The sequence below is a fragment of the Podarcis erhardii genome (assembly GCF_964252035.2).
Source record: "Podarcis erhardii genome assembly, chromosome: Z".
Classification (NCBI taxonomy): Eukaryota; Metazoa; Chordata; class Lepidosauria; order Squamata; family Lacertidae; genus Podarcis; species Podarcis erhardii.
The window spans coordinates 38,387,786-38,410,446 of NC_138504.1; the positions used below are offsets into that span (position 1 = coordinate 38,387,786).

The 22,661-nt window shown below is 44.3% G+C and overlaps 1 protein-coding gene across 6 annotated transcripts in view; it reads left to right on the forward strand.

The window, feature by feature from the left end:
• The window catches only part of PNPLA7 (patatin like domain 7, lysophospholipase), a 120,976-nt gene that overhangs the window by 21,796 nt on the left and 76,519 nt on the right, over positions 1-22,661 (forward strand). For all 6 annotated transcript variants that reach the window (XM_081847466.1, XM_081847461.1, XM_081847462.1 and 3 more), the window contains 14 exons: positions 724-812; positions 948-1,088; positions 1,743-1,902; positions 2,722-2,802; positions 6,923-7,051; positions 8,331-8,411; positions 10,061-10,202; positions 11,073-11,150; positions 12,125-12,231; positions 13,363-13,521; positions 14,488-14,565; positions 15,457-15,662; positions 17,979-18,110; positions 18,792-18,915. In XM_081847466.1, the coding sequence (XP_081703592.1) occupies positions 724-812; positions 948-1,088; positions 1,743-1,902; positions 2,722-2,802; positions 6,923-7,051; positions 8,331-8,411; positions 10,061-10,202; positions 11,073-11,150; positions 12,125-12,231; positions 13,363-13,521; positions 14,488-14,565; positions 15,457-15,662; positions 17,979-18,110; positions 18,792-18,915 (1,707 nt within the window). The remainder of the gene's footprint in view (positions 1-723; positions 813-947; positions 1,089-1,742; positions 1,903-2,721; positions 2,803-6,922; positions 7,052-8,330; positions 8,412-10,060; positions 10,203-11,072; positions 11,151-12,124; positions 12,232-13,362; positions 13,522-14,487; positions 14,566-15,456; positions 15,663-17,978; positions 18,111-18,791; positions 18,916-22,661) is intronic.

Here is a 22,661-nt window from a genome sequence, read left to right on the forward strand (position 1 = left end):
AGGGAGTTATTTCTTGAATTATCACAGCTATAAAACTTTTACCATTCCGTCGCTGGGCTTCTCATTCTTTGAAGAAGGGCTGTACCACAGTGGTAGAGCATCTACCTTGCATGCATGAGGCCCCAGTTCAATCCTTAGCGGCATCTCCAGCTAGGATTTGGATAAGACTTCCTGCCCCAAACCCTGGGGAGTTGTTGCCAAGTCAGTATAGACAATACTGAGCAAGCTCTACCGGTAGTCTGGCACCTTCCTATGTTCATTCTTCCAGTTTGCTCCACCATCTCTTCTTTCTGCAGTTTTCTGCCATCTCCTTTTTCCTCTTTCTGTTATAACTTAGACCAGGTTTTGCATATCTCAGTTAGGTCCATTCCTTTTAGTGAGTCTACTCTGAGTAGAATTGAGTTGCATGCATTTCTCTGTCTGGAACTTTAGATCAAGGAAATGTCCTGTTTTCTGTTTTTTGCTTACCACCATTGTTTCAGTCCTTTAGTTGTACCAGGGACAAGCAGAGGCTCTAATGCCTTGGGGTTGACTCCAATTAAGTTCTACTTGTGGTAGACACATTAAAATGAATGGATCTTAGTTAGACCTACTTAGGGTAGATTTATTGAAACTAACACTGAATAGAACCCGTGCTAAAATCCCAGCTTGGTTGCCTTTTTCCTGTATGTTCCTCTGTGGGTTGAGATCTCTTTCCTTCAGGAAACCTTTCTTCCTCTCCAGGTTACAACTCTACCAAACTCTCTGGTTGGAAACACTGTCCCTCGGCAGCGGATGCGGAAGAGGGCCAAAGTATTGTCCTTGGCTAAGAGGTATTGGGGGATGCAGGGACCTGTGGGTTGTGTGAGTTTAAATGGGGAGGAAGAAAATGAAAGGACCTCAACAGGGACCTCTTTCCCCCGATGGCCTTGTTGTGAGGTGAACCAGTTCTGCTTTATTCCCTATAGGATCCTGCGGTTCAAGAAGGAGTCCCCCACCCTGCAGCCGAAGGAGCCTCCACCCTCTCTGCTCGAGGCAGATTTAACGGAGTTTGACGTGAAGAATTCCCACTTGCCCTCCGAAGTCCTTTACATGCTTAAAAATGTCAGGTAAGGGCAAACGTGATGAGAGAACTGGGCTGGTGGGGGCTGAAGAGAAGCAACTTCCCTACCATTAAAGAGTTTGCAGAAATATTGGATTTGACATGTCCTCAGTTTGAGGAGAATAAGGATTGACACACCGGGACCATATAACCAGCTTGCCATGCTTACTAGCAATGAGCAGGCCAGCCCCTCTAAGAAGTTCATTAGTGAGGCACAGTGGCAGCAATGTCTGCATCTTAACCCCTTGCATTTGGTTTTCTCCTTCTAAAAATAGGGTTTGGGTTGCTCTCTAACTTAGACTAATAGAGTCTGCCAGTGAATCCTTCTGCTGTTGCCCCTGTTACAGGCAACTCTCTGTTTGCACAGGGGTTGCGATTTGGGTCATCACACATGTTGGCAAAGCATGTGCAAGCTTGCCCCACCCCACCCTTCCCTGCCCTGTACTGTCCCTGCCCCCTTCTGGGGGTTAAAAATAGTGCACACATTGGCCGTCACTCGCCAATCAAAACACATGCAAAATGGTCACCACCTGTACTTTCAAAGTAGCAGCTGCGGCAACCTCCTGTAGCAGTGAGTTTCCCCCTCTATGGACTCATTGCTGTTTTAGGCCAGGAGCAGGATGTCTGGTGCGCAAGCTCCTTCTCATCTTTTTCCCTGCAGGGTCCTTGGCCACTTTGAGAAGCCTCTCTTCCTGGAGCTCTGCAAGCATATGGTTTTTGTCCAGCTGCACGAAGGGGAGTACATCTTCCGCCCGGGGCAGCTGGACAACAGCATCTACGTGGTGCAGGATGGAAAGCTGGAAGTCTGCATCCAAGAAAGTGTAAGGATAGCTGACAGGTCATCAACATACATGGCCAAACTGCCAGCTAACACAGTATCGAGCAGTAAAGCATATAAGATAAGGAGCAAATAATAACAAAGTCCCCTCTTTGCTTGGCAGAGTCAGAGTAGACACTACTGGGCTGTGGCAGGTGGAGGCATGCTCTGACCTAGTGTAAAGAAACTTCTAATTTTTCTGTTGAGAGGCCCGCTGGCTGTATGATCAGTAGCTACCAAAGTTCTGCCTGTCTTGGTTTAGATCTCATATAACCCTTGTTTTAAAAGGGCTTTAAAACCAGCTGCACTGGTTGCTAGTTCATTTCCAGGCCCAATTCAAGGTATGTAGGTTAGTGTTTAAAGCCCTAAATGACTCAGGCCCCAAATACCTAAAAGGCCGCCTTCTTCCATACAGACCCTCTCGGGTGATTAAATCAACAGAGATTACTCCCTTAGTTTTGGCCTGCAAGAGGGTATTCTCTGTGGCAGCCTTCCCACAGAGATGTACCTGGCACCTTCATTATATAGCTTTTGGCAAAGACTAATAAGAATGAGGCGTCTTCCCATCCTTGGGGTGGTGGTTATGCCTCCTAGATCCTGCAGAGTGTGGGTGGTGGGAGCCAGTCCCATAAGCGTATGCCAAGCTGAGCTTTGTGTTGAAAGTTGCCTCAGACACAGAGTTTGTGTCTGCCTTATTTCTTCTGCTTTTTTATTACTTGCTTTTCAAGGCCAGTCACTCCCAGAGACACACACAGAGGTCTTTGAACTTAGCTTGTAATTGTGTAGCTGAAATGTGGTCTCATTATTCCCCCCCCCCCAATAGGATGGTACAGAGGTGGTGGTCAAAGAAGTCTTGGCGGGAGACAGTGTCCACAGCCTCCTCAGCATATTGGATGTCATCACGGTAAGCCAAAGCCTATGACTCTGGCTCTTTGATGTCTTTATCCTTTGATACAAAGGTGGGGAACTATAGGCCCAGGAGGTGAATATGGCCTTCTAAATCTCTCTGGTCCCTCACCAGCCTTGTGTTACCCTCTCCTTGAGTGCCTTTGCCTGATCATGCTTTTCATTTGCTTGCATGGAGACTAGAGAGGGGTGTGTTTGTGAGTGAACTTTAGGCTTGTAAAATCCCCCCCTTTTTTTCTTCTTCCTCCTCCTCCTCCTAGATCACTTAGGAGGTTTATTTATTTTTTATTTTAATAATTTTTATTAAAGTTTCAACAAATCTTATAATAACACAGAAAACAAAACAACACAACAACAAACAATAAACAACAAAAAACAAAAATTAAACAAAATTATAAAAGTTCACCTCTTAGTTTCATACATCTTTCTTTCTGGACTTCCTCACATCTCCCTTTTCTGTTTTCTAATTTCCAATTTAATTTCAGCAGATTTTTCCTCTATTTTAACTGGTTTGGTGTATCTTAATTTCTTTTGAGTTAACCATTCCTACTGCTATCCACTCATCTTCTAATCTCCCATCCTTAGGTTAACTTAGCTGTGGTTCTTCTACTTGTTACTTATAAAACATCTTTGCACGTTCCTTTCAGCTTTGTCACTAATGCCACATTATCTCAATATCCTGCATCACATTAACATTCATATAGTTTACAATGTTTTTGCAGATAATCTTTAAATTTCTTCCATTCTTCTTCTGTTTGTTCTTCTCCTGTGTCTCGGATTCTGCCAGTCATTTCTGCTAGTTCCATATAGTCTATCAATTGCGTCTGCCATTCTTCCAGGGTGGGCAAATCTTGTGTCTTCCAATACTTTGCGATGAGTATTCTTGCTGCTGTTGTTGCATACATGAAAAAAGTTCTATCCTTCTTTGACACCTTCTGACCGACAATGCCCAGAAGGAAGGCCTCTGGTTTCTTAAGGAAGGTATACCTAAATATCTTTTTCAACTCATTATAGATCATTTCCCAGAACGCCTTTACCCTTGGGCACGTCCACCAGAGGTGAAAGAATGTTCCCTCAGTTTCCTTACATTTCCAACATTTATTATCAGGCAAATGATATATCTTTGCAAGCTTGACTGGTGTCATGTACCACCTGTAAATCATTTTCATAATATTTTCTTTCAAGGCATTACATGCCGTAAATTTCATACCGGTGGTCCATAACCGTTCCCAGTCAGCAAACATAATGTTATAACCAATGTCTTGTGCCCAATTAATCATAGCTGATTTGACCATTTCATCCTGAGTATTCCATTTTAACAGCAAGTTGTACATTCTTGACAGTGTCTTAGTTTTAGGTTCTAACAATTCCGTTTCTAATTTTGATTTTTCCACCTGGAAACCTAATTTCTTGTCCATGTTAAAAACCTCTCTGATTTGGTAATAATGTAACCAGTCTCGCACTTTATCTTTTAGCTTCTCAAAGCTCTGCAATCTCCATGTATCTCCATCCTGTTCTAATATCTCCCAATATTTCGGCCATTTGGCCTCCATATTGAGTTTTTTCAGAGCCTTAGCTTTCATAGGTGACAACCACCTTGGGGTCTTGTTTTCTAACACGTCTTTGTATCTTATCCAGACATTAAAAACTGCTTTCCTAACAATATGGTTCTTAAATGCTTTATGAGCTCTAACCTTGTCATACCACAAATATGCATGTCATCCAAACGCATTGTTGAACCCTTCCAAATCCAGAATGTCAGTGTTTTCAAGAAGAAGCAGAAGGCTGCTGATTCATAGTATAACTTCATGTCTGGCAGGGCAAACCCCCCTCTTTCTTTAGCATTGGTTAATATTTTAAATTTTATTCTGGGCTTTTTGCCCTGCCAGACAAATTTAGAGATATCTCGCTGCCACCTCTTGAAACAGTCCATTCTGTCCACAATCTGCAAAGTCTGAAACAAAAACAACATTTTTGGCAAAACATTCATCTTTATAGCGGCAATTCGACCCAACAAGGAGAGCTTCAAATTTGACCATGTTTCTAAATCTTTCTTTACCTCTGACCAACATTTTTCATAATTATCTTTAAATAAGTTCAGGTTTTTAGCTGTCATATTTATCCCTAGGTATTTCGCTTTCTTCACCACATTTAAATCTGTCTCTTTCTGAAGCTTTTCTATTTCCATTGAAGTCATATTTTTCTCCAATACTTTAGTTTTTTGTTTATTTAATTTAAATCCTGCTACCTGACCAAACTCCTGAATCAGTTCTAAAACTGTTATACTGTTCTTTATTTTTGCATTTATGTTTAAAAACCCAAATAAAATATATTAAAAAAAAATAAAAATAAAACTCTTTTCGTACTAGATTCTGGCTCCTGTAACGTCAAAACCAGGTCATCTGCAAAGCACTTAGGAGGTTTATTTTGACTTTGTGTGTTAATTTGCAAAAAATGTTAGACAGCTGAATGTTTTTCTTGCCTAGATGTAGTCATTGGGTCATTTGTGGCTCCTTTTCGACTTGAAAGGGAGAACATGTACCCAGTTTCTTTAATTGTTTGCATTTTCCCCTCATAAATTTGCCACAAAGCAAGCCTGTACTCACCATAGGCAAGTGATGCTCTTCCAGACTACATCACATAGCCCAAATGTCTGCCTGGTGTGTTTAAGATAAGTTCATTACTCTAAGCAGCCCTCTGCAAGCCAGAGTCTTTCGCCTCTTTCTCCCTTTGGAGCTGCCAGCAGGGCTTAAAAACTAAGCCTCCCAACTTCCTGCCCTGGGTTGTGCTTTAAAAACAACAACAAAAAAACCCTTCTGTAATTAAGAATTGATCAGCCAGTTGGGAGCTGAGCAGGATTACTCAGCTGGATTACTTTTTGTTTCCCTCCACTAGCTGTAGGAAGAATGTGCTGTGAAGAGTTTTTTTCTTGGTGTGGGGGGTGATGCTAGGGGATTCAGGGGTTAGATGCTAGGAAGGTCTGATGATAGTGAGAGAAAGGAGAGAGGGCTTACAAATAAGTACAAAGGAAGTTGCTTTCAAGTAGTGCCCGCTGATTACAGTTTTTGGGGTGGGGAAGGGATGTTGCTATTATTTGTATTGTTATTCTGTTCCTTATTAATTTATATACTGTTTATATACCAAAATGGCTTCTAAGCAGGTTTTTTTTTTAAAAAAAAATCTATGGTATCAATTAAAATACATGATAACAATTCCATTGGGGGCACTAAAACTTCCTTAATTTAACATACACAAGAAAACAAACTATTTAAAAAGTTTGTTTGTTTCTTTATGACATTTATATCCCATCTTTTCCCTCCAAGAATCTCAAGGTGGTACACGTGGTTCTCTCCCTCCTCATTTAATCCCCACAACAGCCCTGTATCTCCCAGGTCCTATTCTGACACTCTGACCATTGCACAACACCAGCTCTCAAAATCCATTCCTCAATACATAAACTCCACATGGACTGGTGGCAGCCCTCTAGAGTTTCAGGCAAGGGCATTTCCCAGCCCTACCTGGAGATCCCATTGGGGATTGAACCTGGGACCTTCTGCATGCAAAGCAGAACCTCTACTACTGAGCTACGACCCCTCCCCTTCAATAATGATAATTATGATAACAACAATTAAAGGCAAAGGGAACTCTGACCGTTAAGTCCAGTTGCACTGGACTGATTGCCGTTCGCGCATGCGCAGGGGTGGCGATTGCCGTTCACACATGCACAGAAGCGGGCAATCGCCACCTGCGCACAACGGCGCCTCTCCCAGTGACCCGTTTCGACCTCTGGACAGACCTCCGGAATGGATTATGGTCGCAAATAGAGGTTCCACTGTATTTCCTTTTGTCAATAATTGTAATGTATATTTTATGTTATTTGTAAATGTTTTATTTACAATTAAGCAGCATGTACATTTTTGCAATAAATAAAAATACAAAATTACTGCATAAATATTTATTGTTAACATTTGATTTAAATGGTACTGAACCTGTTTCCCAGATTTACCAAAGTGTTAAGTGGAATACTCGTTAAGGGAATACTTCATTTTAATTAGAGTTCTCTCAAATTCCTGGAAGGGCAAGGCATAAACTTTTATATGAAATGTCTTGCTTGTTAGGGTCATCCTGCCCCATATAAAACAGTTTCTGCTCGGGCGGCGATGCCTTCGACGATCTTGCGCCTCCCAGCCAATGCATTCCAGGACGTCTTCCAGAAATATCCTGAGACCCTTGTTAGAGTTGTACAGGTGAGGCTGGTGCTGTTACGGGAGGGAGTCCTCTTAGCTTTAAGGCAGGTATGGAGAATCTTTGGCCTTCCCATCATTGTTGCTTAATTGCTGCTCTCATCAACCCCAGCAAACATAGCCAATAGCCAGGGGTGATGGGAATTGTACTTTACTAACATTTGAAGGGCCACAGGTTTTCCACACCTGCTTTAGAACAATGGGTGTGGAAATGGCCTGAGAGTGAGGCAGGGTGTCTGCCATAGGTGTCCGAATTGGAGGCAACGACACAAAGATGTACTGTATTTTTCTGTGTATAAGATGCCCCCATGTATAAGACACCCCCTGTTTTTGGGGACTCCAATTTAAGAAAATGGGGGGAGATGGCCCAGAGTTGTTCAACTTTGCGGGGGGGGAGGGTTGCCCAGAGTTGTTGAGGCTTTTGGGGGGAGGGCTGCACAGAGTTGCACGCTAAGGGTCTGCCCGATCGCCACCAACAGCCAGCAAACACATGCACAATTGCCACAGCAGAAGCCAATCCAAAGCAGCCCTTGCCGCAGCCACAAATCATCCACCCAATTGCCGCTGACAACCTCCTGCTCGTGGCTGCAACCATTCACCCGTCCCCACTCTGCACTATCCGTGTTTAAGACGAGCCCCAATTTTGAAGATTAAGGTAAAGGTAAAGGTACCCCTGCCCGTATGGGCCAGTCTTGACAGACTCTGGGGTTGGTGTGCCCATCTCACTCAAGAGGCCGGGGGCCAGCGCTGTCTGGAGACAACATGACAAAGCTGCATCTGGCGAGCCAGCACAGCACACGGAAACGCCGTTTACCTTCCTGCCAGTAAGCGGTCCCTATTTATCTACTTGCACCCGGGGGTGCTTTCGAACTGCTAGGTTGGCAGGCGCTGGGACCGAGCAGCGGGAGCGCACCCCGCCGCGGGGATTCGAACCGCCGACCTTTCGATCGGCAAGCCCTAGGCACTGAGGCTTTTACCCACAGCGCCACCCGCGTCCCTTAATTTTGAAGATTATTTTAGAGTAAAAAAATTTTGAAGATTATTTTAGAGTAAAAAACCATCGTCTTATACATGGAAAAGTACTGCAAGTTCCTTGGGAAGTTCTATCCCCTTTTCCTCTTGGGGGCAGGGAGGTGAGATATGAAAATTTCCCTGTGCTCTTCTGAGCATCCATCTCAATTCCTCTCTCCAGGAACAGACTTTGAACCTAACTATAGTCAGGGTTCTCCTTGAGTCCAGGTGTGGCTAACCATTTGTCTGTACCTGATCCTCCTGCTCTTAGATAATCATGGTGAGGCTCCAAAGAGTGACCTTCCTGGCATTGCACAACTACCTTGGACTGACTACTGAACTCTTCAGCTCTGTAAGTGAAGACTGCTCATTTAGAAGCAAATAGAATTATATACTTCCACTTAGGCAAACACCAGCTTAGTCTCATTTTTTGTACTGAGACCCAGCATGATTCAGTGGTTGTTATTTGTTTGTTTAAAGCATTTTTATGTCAAACCAGCTCCTGAAAGGACTTGCCTAAAATAAGTGCAGTCAAGACTGTGCCTGCCCACAAACTTGCATTTTAAAATACACAATGCAAAAAGAAAATCGGGGCTAGGGGTGGGTGGGGAGGATAAGATGCAAACTTGGAACCTGTTCTTAGAATTAGTGTTGGACTCAGGTGGAAGAGACTTGGGTTCTAATCACTGTGTGACCCTGAAGACCTTATTTCTCTACCTAGTCTACTTCACAAAGCTTTTATGGGGATAAAATAGTATCACCACCACCACCCAGAGGATGTTAAGGAAATAAGAAGAGCCTTGCTGGATCAGAGCATTGTTCCAGCTCATCCAGCATTCTACTTCCTGCAGTGGTCAGCAGGAAGCCTCTGAGAAGTCCACAAGCAGTGCAGGAAAGCAACAGCCATTCTCAGTTTTGCACCCTGGCAACTGAATACTACATGAATTTTTCTTGGTCCTCAAGCCCATGATCATCTTGAATTCTTGTGGCTGTGAGTTCCATAGATTAATTCTTCCTTGTGTGAATAAGTCCTTTGTCTTGTCCATCCAGAACCTGCTACCAAATAATTTCATTGTCTGATGATGCCAGGTTCTGGCATCCTAAGGAAGAATGCAACTTTACATTTCACATGACATGTGCTTTTAGGAAATGCCGGTCATGTCCCCCCTTACGTTTCCCAACTCACTGGGGGTGAAACTCAAATGCAAGCAACAAACCAATGTAGAGACTTGTGCTAGGAAAAAGGTGTCATAGGAAGTGTTAATGAGCCATTTTCTTCCATTAGTGAGCTACAGAGCCCATGATGACTCCTATATTCCTTTAATCCAGGGGTGGCATACCTTCTGCATGTGCTCCCCTCCTTGGCCTAGTTTCATGCAAGTGGAGAAAAGCTCCACTTCAAGCAATCATTTCAGACCCCTGGCAAGAATGATTTGCCTCTTCCCCTGGCAGCAAATTGGGCAGGGCAGGTGAGGGAGGGAGGGAGGGAGGGAGGGAGGGAGAGAGAGAGAGAGAGAGAGAGAGAGAGAGAGAGAGAGAGAGAAGGCTGTGGTTCCCCCTCCATCACCAGCAAGCAGATTACCTCCAAGGGACCCTGGCCCACGAGAGACTCCCACCCCCCAATTTGTGTTACAGTAGCTTTGGCTGAATCTGCTGCTTAGCCCAGAGAGTGATGTAGACACCCAATCCTCTGAGCACAGGCCATCAACGCCTGTGGGACATCCTACTGATGTGAGATGAGGAGATACATTTTCCATAATAGTTTTCAGTAGTAGCATAGAGTTTAGGAACACAGCACAAGAGTCCGTTAGGTGCAATAATGTCTATACTGATCACCAGGAGTAGCAGCTCTATGGTGTTTCAGACCAGGAGTCTCTCTCCAGGGATTGAGCTTGGAACCTTCTACATGCAAAGCAGGTGCTCTATCCCTAAGCTCTTGGACTGTGATGCTTCCTGAGCTGAATGGTACCTTCTTGGGTCTCTGCATTCTGCCCCTAATAGGAGAGCCAGGCCATCCCACTGGTGTCAGTTGCGAGTGTGACCTCTGGTGCAAATGCTGGCAGAGCAATGAAGAGGCAGGTGTCCAATCTGTCGGAGGAGGACCGGGTGGAGAAGCTGGAGAAAACAGGTTCTGTAGAGACGGGTAAGGATTACCTAAGTGGGAATTGCTCTTCGGAACAACCTTGAGGGACATGGTTTTTCAGCTCTGTGTCAGCAAATACTCCTTTCTTAACTGGGGGTGTGAAACCTTAGGCTTGGGGCCTGGGGCCATTCAGGCCTCTTTATCTGCCCCTCAGGACTCTCTTCAGGTCAGGCTCCTCCCCTCATGCCACCCCTCTTCACCAGCCTTCCTTCATGCCCTCCTTGAGCTGCAATGTGTCCTTGAGCTCTGATGATAAAGTGTCAACTTCCTGGGGACTTGGTTGCCAGAGCACCCACAAATTTCCCCATGACGGGGCTGAACACCCACAAATTTCAGTGCCAGGGCCATGCATGCTGTGTGGCACCCACAGCCTCGGGTACCCACAGTCACAGTGCTAAGCTGGCACTCCTGGCTCTGATAATGCCTCTTGCTTGCCTGGCTAGAGAACAGATTGTGTGTGTAGAAACTAGCCTACTATAAAAAGGTAAAATTGACAGTTGTTGTTCTGCCCACTTTGTCTCTGGCCCTACCCACTGCTGGCATGTGGCCCTCAGAAGTTTTTCCCAGAAGGTAATATGACCCTCAGGCTGAAAAATGTTCCAATTTCTCAGTGGTAGCAGTTAAAACCATTCTGTTTAGGAGCAGGCCCTGGGAGTGTGCTTCTACCGTAGACTAGGGAAGGGTGGAGCCAAGGATAGGCATCATCGGGCACCTTCCGAGAACTGTGCTTTGGCAGGGGCTCCGCATGTGACTCTTAGTTCCCTCCCTTTCCTCAGTGCACCTGCGCATCAAGCCCACACAGCTGACCATGGAAGCCGGGCAAAAAGCAACTTGTTACTATATTGTCTGTTGTTGTGTTCTGTATTGCAGATGCAGGGAGGCCTTCCATATCTGAGAACCCTCTCAAAAGGAGCTTGTCCTTGACATCATCTTCTGGATATTCTGAAGGTGAGTGTGAACCATTGAGGGGGAAACAGTGGGTGTGGGGAGCTTCACCATGGCACTGAATGCCCCCTAAGATCACTTCCTTTTAAAGAATTAAGATTTTACTATTTTGTCATATTACTAAGCAACAAGATACAGTATAGAACAAAATATACACATTTTCTGTAGATTTGAGGTTGGCTTGTATAGGAGTTCAAATTGCTTAATTTGTCACATTTCTAGGTTCATGGCAGTTCCAGTTCCCACATAGAATCACAGCAACCAAAGACCTTTGCGGAGGAGCCCCACCTTCTCCTTTTTTGCAATGAGCATAATAAAAATCTACCAGTTCACAAACAATGTGCCTTTTAGTTTCATCCCTTGCTATTTTCAGTTTAGTGATTAATTTTTCTATCAGTGTTAATTGCCAGATTTTTAAATATATATACCTTGCAGCCAATGCTTCACCCTCTAAGGATTTACAATAATTGGCTATCAGTAGCCTGGCTGTTCATAATAGATGGTCAGTACAATGCTTACAATGAAGTTTCATATTGTCTCCTTGGTTAAGATTAAGTGCTGCCAACTCTGGACCTTTTACCACGTTCTGCCCAGTTATCTCTCCAATTTCTTTGAATACTTCATCCCAGAACATGACCACCTTATCACTGATCTGCCATATGTGCTGAAGTGAACCCAATGTCATGGTGGGCAGGGCCAATGTGGGCCTCTCTTCTGAGACCAAATTGATCCTAAAACCACTGCCACAGCCTTTAGCAGGGTGGGCCAAGATTCTGTAGAGCCAGAGTTCCCAAAGTGGGCAGTACTGCCCCTGGGTGGTAGTGGGTTTACCTAGGGGGCACTAAGAGGCAGGGGAGCACTGAACAGGGTATGGGGCACTGGGGATGGGTCTATGGGATCTAGGGGGTTGTGGCCAGAAAAAGTTTGGGAACCACTGCTGTAGAGGGTGATGTCTTCCCTCTATCTTCCCTCTGCAGGAAGCTTGACTAGCAGCAAGGTGGACTTGGACATGGCCTACGAGAGAGCCAGAGTTGCATCTTCTTCCTCCTCTTCAGAAGTGCTTTCCAGCAATGTCACATGCAAGGTAGATTTTCTGAGCCTTCCTCCTCCTCCTCCTCCTCCTCCTCCTCCTTCTGTAGAGGCATTGGCTAGCTTTACAGTTTTTCCTGCATCATGATTTTTGCATAGCACACACACATAACATTATTCACAATATATTGCCAGGTCAAAAATTATGAAAATGATATCACGGTATGGAATTCAAACCGGTTTTGGATGATATATCAGTAAATCACGCAGCCATAACAATAGTATACCCATTAAGCTGCCCTCTGTTTTTGCTCCGACTGGAAAGAGCCAGTCCCTATGTGGCCTTCACAGTGTTTGGTGAGAAATTGCTGAAGCAATAAACAACTATTCTACTTTTAAAAGACAACTGAAGGCAGCCCTCTTTAGGGAAGTTTTTAATGTTTGATGCTGCATTGTTTTTAATATTCAGTTGGAAGCCGCCCAGAGTGGCTGGGGAAACCCAGCCAGATGGGCGGGGTATAAATAATAAATTATTATTATTATTATTATTATTATTATTATTATTATTATTGCCTCTTGAATTGGATTGAGTGAAAGAAAGATTGAATCCTTTTGCCATTAAGTAGGGTCACCATACAGTGGTACCTTGGTTCTTGATCTTAATCCGTTCTGGAAGTCAGTTCAACTTCTGAAATGTTTGAAAACCAAGGCACGGCTTCTGAATGGTGCAGGGGCCCCAGAAACAATAGCTGACAGCTGCATCAGATGTTCGGCTTCTGAAAAACATTCGAAAACTGGAACACTTACTTCCGGGTTTTCGGTGTTTGAGAACCAAGGTGTTTGAGAATCAAGGCATTTGAGAACCAAGGTACCACTGTATTTCAAAAAGTAAAAACCAGGACATCATGAAAGTTGACTTGCCTAAGACCCAGGACAAAGTGCCACCCTTCAGAAATTCCCCCCAGATATCAATTCCTGGTAATGTCCGGGAAAATCTGGACATATGGCAGCCCTATATTAAGCATTCTTTTGGGGGGTTACATGTAATGGGGGAAGTGAAGGTTAAGGAATGAAGCAGTTGCTAAGAAGTCCCATGCAGGGTTTTTGGCTTATGTGGCCACAGTGTGCCAGGTGGTATTCAGCACAGCATGGAAAATTTAACCTCTGGTGTTTCTGCTTCTTTAAGTCCATCTTGAAGAAGACGGTGACGGTGACAGAAATGCCCTCGGCCATCTTCCACTATACACAGGACCACCTCTCAGCCCAGGAGCCCAGTGCCAGGAAGCAGTCTGAGGCCATCTTAGAAGCTGCCAAGATGGACCTTTTAACCTTGATGAAGTTGGATGTGAGTCATGGGGAGGGCCAAACTGGGTTTGCATAATTCCACACTGTAATGAAAGGCAGTCCTGAGTGCAGCCATGGAGAAAATGTTTATCCAACCTCTGCTAGATGGGGAAATGAGCTTTGTCAAAAAGTGGCTTTAGTAATGATTTAAACAAAGCAGGGAGAAGATCTTTTCAACCTCCAAGAAATGTAGGATTTGCCATGCTTCATCCTTCAATCACTTTTTGAAACTTTGTAAGAAACATGACTTGCAATAAAATGTTCAGGGTTTCAGCTTTTTCATGCCCTTTTCCAATATACTCCATTCCTTCCCTTCCTCCAGCAACACACAGCATTCTTTGCCACTGAGCATGCTCATTCCTCACTGACATGCTTTGAGTCGTTTCTTCTTCCCCTACCCAATGACTTTTTAAAGTATTACCTGCAAACTCTGGGGTTTTCCTCCAGGCCTGCTGATACCTCAGTCTCTGCACAGATGTGAGGTTTTTTTGCCTGCATAAGAGGGAGTTTGCACTGGTCTTCAACTGGTGGATTGGGACCCACTAGTGGGTCATGGCCTGATCCAATGTGTGGGTCACAGCAGGAGAGCAATGTATGGTGGAATCTCAGCACAGCTGTGTGTGCCATCAGTGAGGAGAACGGAGCGGGGCCTTTGTGCCCAGTGTTGCATCACTCCCTGTCACTATCTGAGCCAGCACCCAGAACTTGCTCAATTTGCTATGGCTTTTAATGGCACTGTCTGCAACAACCCCATATTAAAATTTAGTGCCTAGGAATGTTGAATGTGGGTGTTTCCCCCCACTTCTTATATATGACAAATAGATTATTTTAATCCAAGTCCACACACCACAGTGAGCAACCAGGACATCTTGGGAACTTTACTAGCCAGGATGTTGTTACCTCTCCACATCACGTTTGATTTTCCAGCTTTCAATTTGACTGTGTGTCTCTTTTCTCACCCACTTAGGACCCCTGCCTTTTGCATGGGAAAGTGACCCTGCATCAGGTTACCGCTGGGACAGTGGTGTCGAGGCAAGGGGACCAGGTGAGTCCCTGCATGCCACTTTCCTATGTGAGTCAAAACAGGGCTTGTGGGGAGCTTCACCTTCTCTGATCTCTAGGGTTCATTCTGAGTTGCCACTATGCAGCCACATGAAGCTCCATTCAACCAGATCACATCGCTGCCCTTGCTTGGTATTTGCTACTCTGACACGTGGCCGCTCTCCAGGGTCTTGGGAAGAGAAAGGGATTTCCGTCTGCTGCCTCCTGGTCCTTTTAATGGAGAGACGGTGGGAACTGGACCTTTTGCGTGGAAAGCAGATGCTCCACCACTATGCTCTGACCGTTTTCCAAAGTACATAAGAAGCTGCCTTGTATATGGTCAGACCATCTAGCTTGGTGTTGTTTACACTGACCAGCAGCAGCTCTCCATGGTTTGAGGCAGGGAGTCTTTTCCCAGACTGACCTGGAGATGCTGGGGGTTGAACCTTGGAATATCTGTGTGTAAGGCAGATGCTATAGCACTCAGCTGTGGGCCTTGGCCTAAAGTTGAAGTAAGAATTTAGTCCTCACAGTCCTGTATTTTACATAAGAACCTCTTAGGCTGGCTCGAGCCAGAGCATTGGTCCATCTAGCTCAGTTCTGTTTATACTGACTGGCAGCAGCTCTCTACAGTTTGAGGCACTGAGTCTTTCCCCAGCTCTGTGTGGAAATGTTGGGGCTACCTGAGTCCTTCAGCATGCAAAACTTGCACTTCTTCATGGAGCTATGGCTCTTCAACTCTTAGAATAGATATCGGGTAACCTTTAGCCCTCTAGGTGTTGCTGGACTGCAACTCCCACTTCCCCCATATAATCCACCCCTGGCTTTGACTTTGCAAACATAGAAACAGGTGGTACCTGATACAGAGGAACAGACTCTGCTTCTGCCCTTGCAGGATGTCAACATCCGATTTGTGATCTCAGGAATGCTTCATGTCTATCAGCGGAAGATTGACTCAGAGGAGGAGACCTGCCTGTTCATCACCCACCCTGGGGAGCTGGTGGGGCAGCTGGCTGCCCTTACGGGGGAGCCCCTCATCTTCACCATCAAGGCCAATCGCGATTGCAGCTTCCTGGCCATCTCCAAGTCGCACTTCTATGAGTGAGCCCTCCCCCCCCCATCTCATTTGATGTGTTTGCAAGTATTCCTGGAGGAAGCTAGGAATTCTAAGCCTTGGTTGAATGAATCATACCTCTAGGCCAGTGCCCTCCTGATGCTTAAGACTGCAACTCCCATCAGTCCCAGCCAGCATGAACAGGGTTGGGGATGATGGGAGCTGAGATTCCTGTAGCATCTTGAGGGTATCACAATGTCTACATTAAAATCTTAAAGGCATAGAAGAATCAGTGTCGAGGTTAACAGCAGCACAGAACAGAAGGGCAGGAGTGAAGAAAGTCACCTACGTGACCAAAGGCACAGGTAAAGAGTTGTGTCTTGACCAGTTATCAAAAACCATTCAGTGACGGTGCAAGGTACACTTTGGAGGAATCCTGGTTGTTTCTGTGCACATAGCACTATTGAGGTTTTTGCCAGGTACTGCTTATGCACTTTCTAATCTATCTTTCCAACCTTAAGGACTAGCACCTTCCTTTTATTTATTTAAATGCCAGGATGCCAGATTCGGTATGCAGTGTTGTTTTCCATACGTATACTGAAGGACAATGCATTTCATATGAATCTGATCGGAGCTTTGCTTGGCTCCCCTTTTTGTCTAGCTGCAGCCAATGCTCTGCCTCCAGAGCTTGAATGATGACCCATTCCTCTCCCAGAAAACTTCCCCCTTCCCCCTTCCTTCTTCCCCCAGTTGAGGCAATGCCACGAAGGCTAAGTGCTGTGAGGGGTAGTGGGAGGAAACAGTTCAAAGCCAGCCCTTGCCTCCAGCCCAGCTGTGGGACCAACTAAGGCAGCAGCCTGTTAGCAGTACCACGGCCCATCTCACCCTCTTGTCAGGGAGCTCTGCCACTGGGTGTGCCCCTGCCGTGGGATTTAAGTACCGGGCAGATGCCAGCTAATTACACCATTTCCCTGAACTCACAGCTGTGATTCAATAAATAAATGCTGGGTAGCATAGGGCAGGGGGCTTTTGAATCCCCCTTCCCAGTATCTAATTAAGCCATCACCAGGGGGCGTGGGAGCCACCAGGGAAGGCGGGAAGTTGTGAGATGTGTGGCGAGTTGCAAGCAAAAGGATCAGGAAGCCTTGGATCATGCCTTCCCCAGAAACCGACTGGCGGGAGCTTTGCCTTTTTATTTTAAAAATTCTTTCTATTAAACAACGAAAACAGACTATATGCAGAACAGGAAAAACAAACAAAGCATTAACAGCATAATACTAATAAATTAAACACAAAGAACTTTTGATGCCATTTTTGTTTTCTTTTTTCCTGTTTCTTTCAATGTAAGTTGCATTTTTATACTTCATTTATAATTTAATAATTGCACCCAACTCATTTACTCCTGATTTTTTCTTCTTCTTTGGAGACTGCTGCTCCTTTTTGTGCATTGAGGATCATGAACCCCCCTCCCCCGCATCCTTTTCCTCTCGTAATTTGAGCACTGAGACTGTGGCTCACGCCCAAGTCTCTTAGTAGCCAGTGGCCATGAAAAAAAGCTGACTTGTATGGAGTCAGACCATCAGTCCATCTCTAGCTCAGTATTATCTACCCTGACGAGTAGTGGTAGCAGCTCTCCAGGGAAGTCTCTCCCAGTCCTGTCTGAAGATGCTGGGAATCAAACCTGGGAACTTCTGAATTCAAAGTGGATCCTCTGTCACTGAGCTGTGGCTCTTCCCATATCTCCTGTGGTAAAGGATGCTGCTGCCTTGTTTTCTAGTATGTGTATGTTTACAGTCTTACAGGCCACAACCCTTTTTTGCTTTTCCAGTTAATATAAATGGGTTGTAACAGAGTGAAATTTGAGACAAGCATACTTAAAAGGATAAAACAAGCCCCTGATTATTTGAAATGTTTGTTGGCTGGTTTCTCATTCCACTCTGTATGCTTGACCTTAAAAAAACAAAACAAAACACTTCTTGTTTTTTAAAATATTTTATTACTGCATCTGCCTTAAGGGCCCCATTCAGTTTGAAAAGCAGAATAATAACAGGGAAAGGAAAGGAAAATAAATGTAGCCCTTTCCAAAATGGTTCAGAATGCACTTGCCTCCCAAGCAATCCAGCAAACAGAAGTCAGGGTGACTCTGCTAGAGTTTAACTTTTTGAGGGGTGGGTGAATAGTGGAATCAAATTACCCTAGCAAAGCTAGCAGAAGAGTTTTGGATTGGGATTTTGGACCTTCCTTCCTTCTCTTCCCTTTCTCCCTCCCATCCTCCCTTCCTTGCTAGGCAAATGGTGCAGTTAGCCATCTCTGTGCCCTCTGAGGCCCAACACTCTTCCTAACTGCCAGACCTTGCCTTTCAGGATAATGCGGGAGCAACCCACCGTCGTGCTGGGTGTGGCTCATACAGTTGTGAAGCGGATGTCGTCTTTTGTGAGGCAAATCGACTTTGCTCTGGATTGGATGGAAGTAGAAGCGGGACGGGCTGTTTATAGGTAGGGTGCGTGCAAAATGGAAAGCTTGTGTACCCCTTTGCCCCCTCCCCCTGCAAAATTGAGGATGGGGGAACCTACCCAGTGGTCAAGCTTTTCTGTCCCTTGCAGGAGGCAATAGGGTAGATGTGGGGGAAAGCTGTGCAGAATAGGAGCATTTCCACATGAAAGTCTATAGAGGGGACTGCTAGGAACACAAGCATGTATTGAAATACTTTCTTGCTTTAAAACCTCTTGAGCAAATTTGCCTATGGATATGCTGAATGCCAAAAGGTGCATTAGTTTTGGCTTATTTTTGCTGCTGTTCTTGTTTTCAAGCCTTTTGCATTTTGTGCATTTAAGGAAATTGTAATAAAAATTGTAAATTAAAATAAACTTGTGCGTGGAAAGCTAGTCTGTTTGTAGGATTCTGCCTGGGTCTTTTCTCTGACATCCAGGTTTTCCATGTGCAGGGAGTTCAAATACTCCCATGTATGTTTTTAAACAAAAATAGGAGGAGGTAGAAAACACGCAGTGGTCAAAAGCAGTACAGTCCCTGCAGGTTAGCTTCCTGTGGCTTTTCTGACCCAGTCTATTGAATATTCCATAGACCTAGACTGCTCTGGGCCTGCCAGAAATCAGGCCAGAAATGGAGATTGTGCTTTTAGGGTCTTTCCCTCCTGTAACTGGTGTGTCCTTCCACAGGCAAGGGGACAACTCAGATTGCACCTACATTGTGCTGAACGGGCGGCTCCGCTCTGTCATCAGGATGGATGATGGGAAAAAGCAGCTGACAGGGGAATATGGCCGCGGTGACCTGATTGGCGTGGTAAGTTCCTCCTGGCTTGTGAATTAGATTGGGATTGAGACCTGTTTGAACCAAACCCATTTTCTGAATTGTTGATGGCACTGGAGGCAGCAGGTTGCAGTAGGAGCCTAAGCAGCTTGGCCTTTCCCTAAGGAACGAATTGTTCAGGCTGAGCAGCCCATCCAGCTGCTTTATAGAGCCAAATGGAATCCTATTGGTTCCCGTTGGGCCACCTGACCAACCCCCAACAATGATGGGGAATCTGTGGCTCTCCAGATGTTGCTGGGCTACAGTGCTCATCCCTGATCACTGACCTTGGCTGAGCACATAGTTTTGCATCATGTACGACTGGAACATTCAGTCATTTCCAGAACAAATGGGCAGCTGAGTAACCTGCCTTGAGAGGAGGCTGCTCGTTGTATCACTGCATGGCTTGCTGTTCTGGGCTTTTCTTCTCCAATCAGGCATTCCCAGAAGAGTGACATAAAGAAACTCAGGGCTTGTGCCAAGTAATAGCCTACCTCTTTTGCGTTCTAGAGGTGATCCTCTTTGGGTTGTAAGAGTGAAGTCTCCATTTTGTTTGTAGGAACAATAGAAGCTGCCTTATATTGAGTTGGCCCATCTTGCCCCGTAGTGCTGACTTGGCAATTGCTCTCCAGGGTTTCAGGCAGGATCTCTCCCATCACTACCTAGAGATGCTGGAGATTGAACCTGTGGCTTTCTGCATGGTTTTAAAACATTATTATTTTATATTTTAAAATCATACCTCTTATTGCCTGTGTTCTCAGATGTGCATTAGACTTCTAGAGATATATCCAATTAATGTTGCTTGGCTGCTGGAATCTACGATTAAACTTTGGTTTTTTTTAAAAAAGGCATGCTTCTTACATCTTAATAACCCCTTTTCAAAAATAACAAGCTCAAGCCTGACATTCTGGCTATAATATCTGTTCCAACAAGAGGTGTGCAATCTTTAAAATGCGTCATGATCTTTTAAATGCCTCAACTCTGCTGGCAGAAGAATTAATTATGCATGGAAGCAGGGATGGCGATTTTTCTTTTGCTTTAGTGGGCTGCGGAATTTATCGTATACTGCTGTGGAATTTTGGTGTGTATGTGTGTAAAATTCATATAATTTCAAAGCGCAAAGTCCTGCTGTCCCTGACAGCAAACTCTGAAGGAAAACAAAAGGTTTGAAAGGCACTTCCAGAGCAGCATTCAGCCCAGGAGCTGGTGATAAACTGCCACAAAGATTAAATTAAATTAGCAAGTACTGCATTGAGCCAGCTTGTGAGGCAGTGAATTTCATTTTACGCTTCAAGAGATAGAGGAGTATTATAGCCTGCTCTAAACATTCTGGTTAATTCAACTCATAAATATTAGCAGGATGGGACAGCGCAGAGAGAGCAAGAACTGGCAGATCAGGCCATTCAAACTTGTTTTGGCCAGGATGCAAAGATCCACACTGCTAGGTCTATGCCCTGAAGATGAGGTTCCTTAGCTCATCCAGCAGAGCTTTTTTCCACTGCTGCCACTGAAGTGGGATTTAAGAATTAAGTGTGAGTCAGCACTGTTTGGGTCTAAAGTAGTTCACTGGAGCCAGGCTGTGGAATGTTTTCATTTTTTTTAATGGTTAAATTAAATCATGCACCTCTCATCTGATTACTGTTTTTATATCACTTCTGAATGCACCTCTCATGGGCCATATTCACACCATACATTTAAAGCACTTTTGTTTGTTCAGGTTGCTGAGAGTGTTAGGAGATTCCTATACCCCTCACAGAGTTATAATTCCAAGAGTTCCCAGGAAAGAGAGATTGACAGTTAAAACAACTTTGGGAATTGTCCTCTCATTGGCTTCTGGTATAGCAGATACAAGATGATCAAATTAGCTTCAGCTTAGAACTATGACATCTTAACAGAAGTGCAAATGTACAATGTATAAAACATTTGATGAGCTTGTATCTCATAAACTGATACAAAAGTTGGATCAACCATACTTTGGTTATTACAGCAATCACAGTAGCAGCTCTCACCCTGAGGGTCAGTTAAAGCATCACAAAATCTAGATAAAGCTAAAAGCAGAAGGCGTGAATATGCTTTTCTACATCTGTTAGCTAATTATCTCAAAAATTTGACAATCTTTTTCACTATTCAAGAAGCAGGGAGGGCTATTAGCTGATTTAAAGAATTTGTAACTGATTGATTTTATTTCTGTAGTCTAAATAAACTAGCATAAAGCCAGAACTTCAGTAGAGATGGTACTTTTGAGAAATGTGGGAGAACATTAAGATAAGCACAAGCTACTTCTAATTTTAGAGAGTTTTTTTTATTATTATTTTAATCATTTTTTCCAGTAATGGCCAAGAACAAATATAGCCAACAGTATACAATAGAACTTTGCTAATGAAGAGTTGCCCCTGCTGGTTAATCAGCCGATCCTTTAGCGAACTAGTTTGCTGATCTTACCTTTTTTAAAAAATAAGTATTTAAGGTGTACAGCCTTAGAGATAATCTATGATTCCAACTCAATCCATGATAAACAAATTGTGGTATTAATTCATTTTTTTCTAATTTCTGATGAAATCCAAGCAGGACCAGTAGCTCAAACAGTCAAATTATCTTATTCATGAAAGGATTGGGAGATTAGCTCAACCCTCTGTGTGCCTATTTAAAAATATATATTTATCTTTCTGTTTTTGGCTTGGCACCCAAGATTGCTGAGCAATGAGCAGAGTTGATACTGTAGACAGTTGCAAAAGTTGTGCCCCTGCTATCCAAAGAACATATTTGTTTTTAGTGCTTTTTATATTTTTAAAAATTGCTTACAAATTCATCCTCTTTGTCCATTGTTGTCCTGATTTCAATGGAGAATCATAGAATTGTAAAGTTGGAAGGGATCCTTCAGGTCATCTAGTCCAACCCCTGACAATGCAGGAATCTCAACTAAAGCATCCATGGCAGATGACCATCAAACCTCTGCTTAAAAAACCTCCAAGGAAGGTTTTTTGCCTCAGTCTTCTCCGATAAAGAAAACAATGCCCGACCTGAAGAATTTGGAGCAAATGATTCAGCAGAGGAAACACAGCCCAGAATAACTAAGGAGATAGTACAAGAATACTTGGCTAGTTTAGATGTATTCAAGTCTCTAGGGCCAGATGAACTGCATCCAAGAGTATTAAAAGAACTGGCAGATGTGATCTCAGAACCACTGGCAGTCATCTTTGAGAATTCCTGGAGAACAGGCGAAGTCCCGGCAGACTGGAGGAGGGCAAATGTTGTCCCTATTTTCAAAAAGGGGAAAAGAGAGGACCCAAATAATTACCGCCCAGTCAGTCTGACATCAATACCAGGGAAGATTCTGGAGCAGATCATTAAGCAAACAGTCTGTGAGCACCTAGAAAGGAATGCTGTGATCACCAATAGTCAGCATGGATTTCTGAAATATAAGTCATGTCAGACGAACCTGATCTCGTTTTTTTGACAGAATTACAAGCCTGGTACATGAAGGGAACGCAGTGGATGTAGCCTACCTTGATTTCAGCAAGGCATTTGACAAGGTGCCCCATGATATTCTTGTAAAGAAGCTGGTAAAATGCGGTCTTGACTATGCTACCACTCAGTGGATATGTAACTGGCTGACTGACCAAACCCAAAGGGTGCTCATCAATGGTTCCTCTTCATCCTGGAGAAGAGTGACTAGTGGGGTGCCACAGGGTTCTGTCTTGGGCCTGGTCTTATTCAACATCTTTATCAACGACTTGGAT